This window comes from Uloborus diversus, chromosome 8 (genome assembly GCF_026930045.1).
Source record: "Uloborus diversus isolate 005 chromosome 8, Udiv.v.3.1, whole genome shotgun sequence".
In the NCBI taxonomy this organism is placed as follows: Eukaryota; Metazoa; Arthropoda; class Arachnida; order Araneae; family Uloboridae; genus Uloborus; species Uloborus diversus.
The window spans coordinates 40004337-40016363 of record NC_072738.1 but is presented as its reverse complement, the minus strand read 5'-3'; the positions used below and the strand labels follow the sequence as shown (position 1 = coordinate 40016363).

General features: G+C 36.2%; 1 protein-coding gene across 1 annotated transcript in view; it reads left to right on the top strand.

Annotated features, from left to right (window-relative positions):
- The window catches only part of LOC129227535 (arginine kinase-like), a 40568-nt gene extending 31620 nt beyond the window's left edge, over positions 1-8948 (top strand). The window contains 2 exon segments of the mRNA XM_054862110.1: positions 5713-5896; positions 8600-8948. Coding sequence (XP_054718085.1) covers positions 5713-5896; positions 8600-8745 — 330 coding nt within the window. The 3' untranslated portion in view covers positions 8746-8948.
- The last annotated feature ends 3079 nt before the right edge of the window (positions 8949-12027 follow it).

Sequence of the window (12027 nt, the reverse complement as noted above, 5' to 3'; positions counted from 1 at the left end):
AATATAAAGAAATAAAATTAGGCTTTTGTTTTAAGGCTTTTCCTGTAATCAGGGTGTTTAAGTTGTTTACTTTTCGATTATTTTGCCGTAATCTGCATCAAAATTTTGCTGTTTTTTTTTTTTTTTTTTTTTTTTTTTTTTTGTTTAAGCCTGATTGTTAAATACGCGTCACATGACATAACTTTCATTTTAGATTAGGACCGTGCACGTCGTAAAGTAAATGAGTGATTTACAAGTTATTTGAGTTCTTTGAGGGTTTGTAACTGGAAAACGGATTGATGTAATTCTTGTACGACCATGTGGATAGAATCCATCCAAATATTTATCTGAGTGGTATGTTGCATTAATAAACACCCGGGCAACGCCGGGTAGTAGACTATTTTATGTAAAAAGCGGATTGTTATTGTGCATAAATATTTCCGATATAGACTATCAGATGTAATTCAGTTTAACGTGAGTAAGGATTATAGTTGATAATGCATATATTTTAACCTTTTGTGCTGACTGAAAATGTACTCATAACTTGTATCATTGATAACGATTATTAACGTTGATGAGGTGTTTTGGCAAAAATATGTTTTACTGGTGTTTTGCAAACCTTGCTTTACGCGCATTTATTTATTCCTTAACGCGTTAGAAACTAGTGTCAGTGTACTACAAAAGCATCAACTGGACTGCTCTTACATTTTTTAGGTAGCCCGTGCAACGCCGGGCACGCAGCTAGTTGAGATAATATTTCCGATCATTTCCATACAATTAAAATCACGAGAAATACGCAGACGACAATCTATTACGATTTATCTTTCTTATTGTTGCATTAATAAAGCTATTTTTATTCGCAAAAAAAAAAAAAAAAAAAAAAAAAAAAATCAACATCTCTTGGAGCGATTGGAGTCAAAATTGAACCAAAGCCTGTTTACGTATGGTTTCACATATATTCCAAATTTCAACCAGAACGTAGCATTACTTCTTGAGATAGGGCACTCACAATGGAAAAAAAGAACGGGCGATTGCGCTACCCCCTTTCTAGCTGTTGACACCAAAATAAAATCAGCTCTTATACCCCCTAAGGGCTACTTATCAAAAAATTTTTGTTTGATTCCGTTCGTTATTTCTTGAGATACAGCAGTCACAATTGACGACAAAAAACGTTCTATAACTCAACCCCCGTTTGAGCTATTGACACCAAAATTGAATCAGCACCTGCTCCTGTTAGGGGCAACATGTGCACCAAATTTTGTTTGATTCCGCCAGTTACTTCCTGAAGAATAGCAAGCACGCGTAACTCAAAAAACGTCCCATTGCTCCACCCCCCTTGGAGGAATTCGCGCCAAAAACCAATGGGCACAAGTTCACATAAGGGCACATATGTATACCAAATTTCGTTCCATTTCATGCGGTAGTTTTTGCTGTAGAGCGGCCACAAAAAACTGGTCACACATACACATATACACACACACACACACACACAGACAGACATTTTCCAAAAATAGTCGAAATGAACTCAGCACACCTCAAAACGTTCGAATCCGTCAAAATTCGAAATTCGAAAATTGGCACGAATCCAATACTTTCTTCTATATATTAGATATAGAAGAAAGTAAAAATATACAGGCGAACCAAAGAACCTTTTAATTCTATACTACGGGCAAAGCCGTCCGGGTACCGCTACTACTAAATTAAAATCTACTGAGTTTTAGATTTTTTAAACAATACTTCTTATGGGACGTTGTGAGTCCTGAATGATCAGGAAAAAAAAAACACGTAAAAAAGCGTTCCATCTGTTTTATGTATTTCTCTCATACTTTTAAACCTGCACAAAAATATTTCACTGATATGCTTTATTTTGAAATTTTAATTTTGTAATTTTTTTGTTAAAACAAACGGCAGTAATGGGGCTGCATAACAGAAGCTATGCTTTTATTGAACAACAGAAGCTCATAATTAGGGATGTGTATCTAGTAAATACCCGGCTGCAGTGTTTCGATTAATACAAGCTAGCTGGACAAAAGTTCAGAATTCATCATTTCATCGCACAAAATTAAAATGTTTCCGAATTCACATGATTTAATTGTTCAAGATGGATATTATTTATGCTGATAAGTGCTTTTTTTCCTAATTTTTATTACTCTGTCTGATAATTAAACAGTATGTTTAAAAAATATAAGATAAAAGAATGAGTTTTTGCTCGCTTAAAACCTTTCAAGTGATGGTAATGATTTTACCCGTTTGTACTCGGGCTAAATTTCCTGTATATAATAACTGCACTTTTCCCATTGTGAATAAGGCGTATTATAGTCAGCACACTCGAGTACAACATATTTTTTTTTCTCTAGAGTATTTTCTTTCGAGAAAGGATTTCTTTGAAGAATGATTGTTGCACCCAAATCTTTGAGTAAAAAATATATATATATATATATGTTGTTCTCGACTGTGCTGACTGTAACAGGTCTTATTAATAACTAGTGGTAGCTGCACGGCTTTGCCCGTAGTTGAAAATTAAAAGGTCATTCGGTTCGCCTGTATATTTACAAATAATGGATGACAAATTTCTCGCCAATTGGCTATGTTCATTCGCTCGCCCATTCCACGTCATGATAATTTCGTAATTTACTCGTTCATCTTATGATAATTTTGCTCCGGAAAATGTTCTTAAAAGTGAAATAGAAGAAGAACAAAATCGAATTTTCGAAAAATCGCTTGGAGTTGCCCACTTCTATGCTACAAACTAACTTTGTGCCTAATTTCATGAAAATCGGCCGAACGGTCTAGGCGCTATGCGCGTCACAGAGATCCAGGCATCCTACAGACATCCAGACAGAGAGACTTTGAGCTTTATTATTAGTAAAGATCAAGATAAAGATGGGAAAGCTGCAGCTGCTATATGTAGAAAATTTACCCCGAGTACAAGTCACAAGTACAAGTCCCGGGTACAAGTCATTACCATCACTTGAAAGTTTTGAAACGGACAAAAAATCCTTTGTTCGTCTTTTAAAAATTTTTTAACATTGTTTAACTATCAGATAGTTTAATTAAATTAGGAAAAAAAAGCACTTACTAGTATAAATAATATACATCTTGAACACTAAAATCATACGAAATTAGTAACACTTTAAATTTGTGGGATGAAATGATGTCTGGAACTCAACTGATTCATTCTATTACAAACGCATATGTACCTTTGAACCTTATTACTCACGTGACGGCAGAGAGTTAGACATAAACACGCAATCACGAGTGTGTACGTGTGTGTGTATGTAGGCATGTGTTTATGTGTGTGTGTGGGGGGGGGTATGTGTATGTGTGTAGGCATGTGTGTTTGTGTCTGTGTGCAGGTATGAGTGTGTGGGTAGTTGTGTGTATGAGTGTTTGTGTGGTGGGGAATGTGTATGTGTGTGTAGGCATATGTGTTTGTGTCTGTGTGCAGGCATGAGTGTGATGAGTGTGTGGGTAGATGTGTGTGTATGTGTAGGTGTCTGTCTGTATGCGTGTGTGTGTATGTATGTGCTTGAGTGTGTGTATGTGTTTGTGTATGTATGTGTAGGTGTATGTATTTGTGTGTGCGCGTGTGTGTGTGTAGCATTTGGATGCAACCTTGAGACGGTTTTCGCTAGAGGAGCAGCATCGTGAGGAGCCGGTCGACGGTGATGCTGCAGAAGGTACTGGCGGGAAAATAAAATGATAGCACATCAAAACAGTCAAATAAAAGCAATAAGCAATCGTGATTGCTCAAAAAAAATTGAATTTTGACATCTTGAATTCAAATTATGTTTTTCGCAATCACGAGTGTGTGTATGTAGGCGAGTGTGTTTGTGTGTGGGGGTATGAGTGTTTGTGTGTGGGGGTATGTGTTTTTGTGTGGGGGGGTATGTGTGTTTGTGTGTGGGGGTATGTGTGTTTGTGTGTGGGGGTATGTGTGTTTGCGTGTAGGGAGAATGTATGTGTGAGTAGTCATGTGTGTTTGTGTCTGTGTGCTGGCATAAGTGTGTGGGTAGTTGTGTGTATGAATGTGTGGGGGGGGGGAGTATGTGTATGGTGTGTAGGCATACCTGTTTGTGTCTGTGTTCAGGCATGAATGTGTGGGTAGTTGTGTGTATGTGTGTGTGTATGTTTTTGTGTGTGTATGTGTAGGTGTCTGCATGATGTATGCGTGTGTGTACGTGTATGTGTGTGTAGGTGTATGTGTGTGTATGTGTGCATGCGTGTGTGTGTTTGTGTATGTATGCGCGAGTGTGTAGGACATGGATGCAACGTGGAGACGGCTATCGCTATAGGAGCAGCATCGTAAGGAGCCGGTCGACGGTGATGGTGCGGAGGGTGGCGGTGGGAAAATAAAATGATAGAGAGCACGCCAAAAACAGTCAAATGAAAGCAATAAGCAATCGTGATTGCTCAAAAAAAGAGCTTGCATTTTGGAACCCATAGTAAATTAAGCCTCATGCTTTTCGTTAAAAAAGCTGTTAATTCATTCAGTGAGTAGGCATATTAAAAGCTAAGTGAATGTATGGTCAGAACAACAACTTCCAGTGTTTTCTTTGCAAAAAGTTGAAGAAAATGAAATTCTGACAACTTTAAAAAGAAGAAGAAAAAACTTTTATTTAATTAATTCAGTGGCGCCCTACCTACGTCCCATGGGCCGTATGTGTTCCGTAAAGCTGATCCATGTGGCCCGTCGTTTTTTCAATGTAAAGAAGAGAAAAATATTTTTTTAAACCTTCCAAAAACTACTGATCCATCTCCATTCCGTGTAATGAATGATTATTGCAAATTTGAAGTAAAGTGGTCATAAATTGGTTTCAAAAAACATATGCAAAGTTCGCATCATTAAAATAAGCATGTGGTAACGATGGCAGCATTTTTTGGTTTGTAATTGTCATCCCCCCCCCCTCCCATGTTTTCCTATCCTATGTAGGAAATTTTGTATTTGTTCTGGCTTGCGAGAGTCATCTTAGTATGAGATGTGGCCGCGGGAAAAAAAGGTTGGGCAATGGGCATCACTGATCTAATTCATTTTGCAATAGAGATTTTCATTCCAATCTTGCAAGAATATTATCTGAAACAATCCAACTTATACGTACTTGATGGTTCAGCTTTTATTAACGACCGACGACAGCGTTTAAAATCAGACGGAGTTCAATGGAAGACATAGTAGAACTGTTCACAAACGATCTACAAAATATATCTTTCACTAAATTGTCAGCATTATCATCACCCTGGCATGCCAATATCTGGCACTTCATTCAACAAAAAGCATTTGAGCAAATATTCTTTATCCATCTCTGTATTTCAATTACATAAAGTGTAGTTGGGAATGCCAATGCGATGCAGGTGTTGAGTCGCGTTCAGTGTCCAAATGAAATGTTGCAACTGAAACAGGAAGAATCTGGAATCTTGAAAATAGTGTGTAAATCCACTTTTTATTCCTACTTTCTTCATGAAATTTGGTATTGTAATTTGTCATTGTAGTATTTTTAACCATTATTTTAGTTGGTTTGAATAGTGCTTTGCAGTTATTTGAGACACTTGGTCAAACGATTTAGGGTAAAATGTTTTCAAATTATATTATTCCTTCTTTTTTAAAATCCTGGTGATGGTTCTGCATTGTTGATATGTTTTGTAAAAACATATATTACAAATTAGAGATTTTCCTGTTTTCCCAGAACTTTCAGAGTTTTATTAAATCTTACAATGACGGATTTGTTCGCTTTCCAGGCCGTCAACATCATCGAGACCAAGCTTCCATTCTCTCGTGATGACCGCCTCGGTTACTTGACTTTCTGCCCCACCAACTTGGGAACCACCATTCGTGCTTCAGTCCATATCGCACTCCCCAAGCTCGCCAAGGATAAGAAAGTTCTAGAAGACATCGCAGCCAAGTTCAACCTTCAAGTCAGAGGTAAGATCTTTTTTTCGTCTTTTAGTTGAGTGGTAGACATCATAGGCAGCTCCTACTATCCTTATATAAATAAAAGCCGATGATTGAGTAACCCGCGTGATTCAACAATGAAACTCGTGAAACGGCACGATAATTTGATAGCATGCTTTGGTAATGTTTAACATTCAGAGAAATGCTTTATTTTGACAAGGCTGAACTGGGTTCGGTAACTTAACTGTTTTACTGGTAAGACTGTGTCATTTCAGGGGAATGAAGAAACGAAAAAGCGGGCAACTATAAACGCTTTCTACTGGAGTTTAGGGTTAATCCACTGGAGTTAGGGTTAAAATTTCAACTATCAAAATATCACCAAACAGGCAATTGCTTCGTTGAAATGTAGAAGAAGATAAGTAATTTTCACCCGTTATACCTTGATGGGCGATTTTCTAGTCAAGAAGAAATAAAAGATGGAGAGAGTGAAGCCTTTCATTCATGAAGCAAAAGACCTTAAGTTACATTATAGCATTTGAAGCAAAATTTTTGGGGGAAATCAGATTTCCTTCAATAGTTTCACGCAAAACACGTCAACCATCGTCGTAGTTGAATCACGTGTCTTGAGATCTTTGCCTAAGCTGTTCCTAGACCAATGATTTGATTTCCTACCCCTCCAGTTTCGAGTTCTTGCTCTATAAGGCTCGTGTGGAGGGAAGAGGAAGAGGGGGGGTTGGCAAGGAGTCAACCACCCCATCACTTTCAAAAGTAAGGGATTTTTGTCCCTCCACTTTTCTAAGTTAACCAACTACTATTCACGAATAAGCAAAGAATGATAGTGTTGTTCGATTCACGTATTTAAAGAAAAATGAGCTGACTTATTAAATGTGTATTTTATGTTTTACTATGTTATTATTTTATAAAAATTAACTTCGAATTAGAGAAGGAAGGAGTGAACGCTCCCAACCTCACCCTCTCCGCATCGCTTTTACACCTCCACATTTTTGACGCACTAGCCGCCTATGGTTGACAATTGAATGGGTCCCTAGAAGAAGGGCATATGACACAAATTAATTTTTTTTTAAAAATTTGTAACATATATATGCTCTTCTGCCAGGAAAGGAAAAACTAAAAATTAATGAAGATCAAGTGTAACATATGGCCCTTCTTCCACTGTGACACTGTCTGACCACGGATTGTATGGAAAAACAAACATCCGTTTTACAGCCGGGAATGGACGAATCTATGATTTTTTACCGATGTCAGCTTTTGCAGACGCAGAGTCTCATTCAAATGAGCGGAATACGCGCATCAAATTTTTACTTTTCCATCTTATTCACATAGATTCGTCTTTTGAAAATTCCATGCAATTCGTGGTTGGACAGTATATCCTTTATCCGTTCCAGAGACCCATTCAATTTCTAAAACTGAAGTTCGCACGAGACAAAGTTTGACCAAACGGTTTTTCACAGCTAAACGAACCATTTATTCGTGGTTGTATTATTTATTAGCCCTTCAATTGCGGAAATTAGCATTCAACTATTGTTTAAGCTGATTTAGAGTGTGAATAATGCATGGGCTAGCGAAAAAGTACGATTGCAAACAGCAGTTCTTAAAGCGGTGATGATTTTAAAAAATATGAATAAATTATATAATATCCAGTCAAGAGTTTCATTCGCTTAACCGCAGCACTAAGTGTACTCGAGCAAATTTGAATTAAAAGATGTAACCAGTTCATCTTTTTCAAATGTTTTTTTTTTTTTTTAATAACAAGTTATATTCTGTTCAGAAGAAAACAAATGGTCGCCTTAGTAAACAACTTGAAGAAATGGCAAAAACGTGTTTTTTTTTACAGTATTGAACTGTCGAAAGTCTCAAAAAACGTTCGCACGCTCGATGGTGGGATGAAAATTCCTCATCTCCTTAAAATATACTCTCCAAATGTCACAACTCTTCCTAACTAGAAAATCGCCCGTCAAGTTATGACTGGTGAAAATTGCTTCTACATTCAAACGAAGCAATTGCTTGTTTGTTGATCGTTTGATTGTATTTGAAATTTTAAACCTTACTCCAGCGGATTTACCCTAAACTCCAGTAGATAGAGTTAATTGTTGATTATTTTTAAGTTTCTTCATTCTTCTAAAATGACAGTCTTACCAGTAAAATAGTTAAGTTACCGGATTCAATTCAGCATTGTCGAAATAAAGCATTTCGCAGCATGTCAAGCAATACCAGAAAATATCATCAAATTATCATGTCGTAGCGCTAGTTTCATTGTTGGATGACGTCAGCGTTACGCGATCATTCGCTATTATATATATGAGGATACAGTATACATCTGAAAATAAATCAATAAATAAATTTATTTTGGAGAACCTTGTTTTTTTTTTTTCCTCTATTTTTCAAAACAAACAGGAAGATGCAAAAAATCAGTCGAAAAACTTTGTACTAAGGAGTAAAATAAGTCAATTTAAAAAGCAGTACACATAGAATCAATTTAAAAAAATTAAAAACTCAGCAAAACAGCTGTTTCTTCTTTCTTTTTATGAACTGATGAAAAGAGGCTTGTTTTAATAGCCCCGAAACATGTGTTTGCTGAGCTTGCAACTCGTAATTGCTTCTATTTGTACTGCTATATACACGTGGCCTTATTTTACTAAAACCAGAAATAGTTTATTTTTTTAGATTTCATTCAAAGCATCATTTTAATCTCATGTTCTTTCTTCTCCTCAGGCACACGTGGTGAGCACACCGAGAGCGAAGGTGGTGTATACGACATCTCCAACAAGCGCCGCATGGGTCTTACCGAGTACCAGGCTGTCAAGGAAATGCAGGACGGCATCCTGGAGATGATCAAGATGGAGCAAGCCGCCGCTTAAATCTTCTGTCACCACTTGTTATTTCATCATCTGAGTATAAATACACGCCAAAAATCAGAAATGGAAATTTTAAATGTTTTTAGACTGTTTCTTCACGAAAGGCCATCTTTTTTCGGGGAAGACAACTCCCCATGCATTTTTATGTTGTAATATTTCTCAGTTTTTGGTTCAAAATTGAAATAAAAATTATATTTTAAGTTCTATTTATTGCGAGGGTGTTCCATTCATTTGTTGCCTCTTTAAGTCTTGAATATGTAAAGGAACATATCGTCGCCTCAGAGCAACAGTAAGGTATCTAATCCCAGAAATAACACTAAGATATCTTACTGTTGCTCTGAAGCGACGATATACAGGCGTTCATTATATGCTAAACGGTAAATTGGGAGACGAGAGGGGGGAAAAAAATCCAGCATTTAGCCCCTGGCATTCATTTGAGTTTTGACTTGAATTCAAATTACCTTTTTGCAATCACAAATGGCGAAAGGGTCCTACTCGTTGGGTTACTTGTTTCCACAATTGGCTCCTATCACAATCATAATTGCGAAAAACATAATATCAAGACGTCAAAATTCAAACGAATACCAGGGGCTGGATGCTGTTCTTGTTTAAAGTCTAGAGGGTCGGGTATAAACCAAGTCGATTCGGTGGCTGACATGGACGCCGCCCAGGAGAAGCACGAGTCCGCGAGGCCGGTGGAACTCAAAAGTACCCCGGAACGCATACACTGTAAAAACGATTCAGAAACGTTCTTGGAAAATAATGGGCAGCTGATGTGCCCAATTTCTTCCAGTAATCTATCTTATAAAAACCAGGAACGTTTTCCGCCAAAACTCAGTAACCATCCTGAAATTATCCTGGAAGCCTCCTCAAATATTCCGAAATCTTCCCTTTTAAAGCCAGTCGTGTCTTTGGAACTTAGGAGCAAACTTAGTTAGGTATAATATAAGTGCTAGGCACCTTCCTGAGTTTCCAGGGGAACTCCATAAGCAGTAATGTAAACATGGTCAAAGCTAAGACACAATTTTACTAGCTTGCAATTCTAGCACAGCTACACAGTCCATACACTAATTACCGACCCTTTGAACGTTTTGTCAGTCTGGACGAGCCGAAATCGAACGGAAGCCGATACACTTTATAAATACGCTCAGTTAATCTTTAAACTGGGAGCTAAAAATATTTTTCACAACAGTGAGAAGTCTGCATTCCCGCGACTTGTAGCAATTCAGGAACTTTCTGACTCTCTTACTTTCAAAGGCATGTGTCTACGCCTCTGTAAAATTTCATCCAAATCGGAGATGGTCGAGTGAGGACGACCAGGTCACTTGAATATGGATGAAATAACTCTACAAGGTTTTTTTTTTTTTTTTTTTAAATCTTAATGAGCTTTTTTTTTCTTTCAAAGGCGATTAATGATTTTCCATCTTTTCTTTTTTTAATGGAGAAAAATATATTTAACTGATTTGTTTAAAAGGTGCAACTACTTTATTTGTTCGTTTATTTATTTATTACGTATCTATATTTCATCAGATGAGCAAGACATATTTTGTTTCTTGAATTCAGCTTAGAACGTTAAAAAGGTATGTTTGCCATAATTTGCAGTCTCAACTAATTTAGAGAATATTCATTAGATACTAGAATGTCGATATTGGTATACGGGAAAGTAGGTTCGTTTAGTTTTTAGTTCTGTAAGGAACTTCTTGTTTAAATAGTGATATTTCCCGCGACGCTAATTAGTAAAGGTTAATTTAATTAAGTTCAATTATCTACTAACGAAAACTATCCATACACTCTAATGACAGGGCTCCGCACTGAACATTGGTCCATGAAAAGGGACCTTTGGCTATAAAGTTTGGGAAGCCCTGCCCTAGATTAATACATTCATTAGAACCAGAGAGCAAACCTATAAATAGTTCGAAATCTTTAAAATAGTGTTACGGATTCGGTGCGACTTCCACATTCTTGAAATGAAGACACAGTTCTTGATAAAAGCACAGGAAATTTATTTACACTATGTACAGGAAAGATCGTCAACAACTGCAAAATTACTCATCAGCAATTAAGCAATTATCACGCAACACCGTAAACTCAACGTTTACACACGTATTTACTTCCAAATACGAAAACAACACAGCGAAATGCCTCGCTATAAACAGAGCTAATACACACACTCAGTTCGAAATCTGAATCGAAACTCACTGTTTATCCATCGCTAACGGCTTAAATACACCGAAAAGAAATTTCTCAAATATTCCACGCGCTTCTGTAAAGTAGTAGACCGTTATCAATGAAAAGAAAGAAAATAGGGGTCGTATACTTTAGCCGAATGAAAAAGGGGTTGTATATTCATTACGGGAAACTATTTACAGGTTACGTTCCTACAATAATTACTATTTACAGAATTTGTAACAATAGATACAAAACGAGTTTGATCTTAAATAAATCTTTATTCAGATAACATACAATTTCGTTATCTAAGAGGATAACGATAGATTCTTTTCACAACCTTTCACATACCATTCATTCTCAAATGTAAGTCACAGCTTGCTCAAAATTACAATTACAAAAATAAACTCCTTATGACTAGAATTAAAAATGTTTTATGGCAAAACAAGAAAGTACTAAAACAAACCATTCGGAACATTCACTGTCAGTGTACAACTAAGGAAGAATTATTACCTCTGTTTTGCATCACAAAAATTGTAACATTATTTTCACAGATTATCAATAGATTACTACCAGTATAACATTTGCAGCTAATCAGTTTTTTCCTTATTTCAAAGGACAAATCTAACTTTTTAATGTTTCATTTTCAAAAATACAAGAGAAGGACATCTTTTATAATTACCTTTTAAAATTTCAAATCATGACAGTTTTGGCTTAAATAAAGAACAAAGTTAGTTACAATTTTGCTTGGTTAGACAGCGCTTTCATAATTTTCACAAATTAAATATAATGCACTATACAAAAATTTAAGAAGTTAAGAAAAAAGGTTTCAGAGTATGACTATGCTCTGTATTAAGAAGTTTTGGAAAACGTAAGTATCTAAAAAATTTCAGAAAAAAATTAGTTAATTTTAAAGAAGCAATGAATTTAAAATTTATAAGAGTTCTTCAAAATATCAAAAGCCGCCTATAGCATCTTATTTATTTTGTTTAATCTGATTCCATGCTCCAATATATAAGCTGTCCAGAGTGCTAAAAATTAATTTTTATGATTGCGGCTACTTATTCATTTATTTTTTCTCCTCATATTTAAAAAAAAAGGTAGCTACTTAGGGGCCAT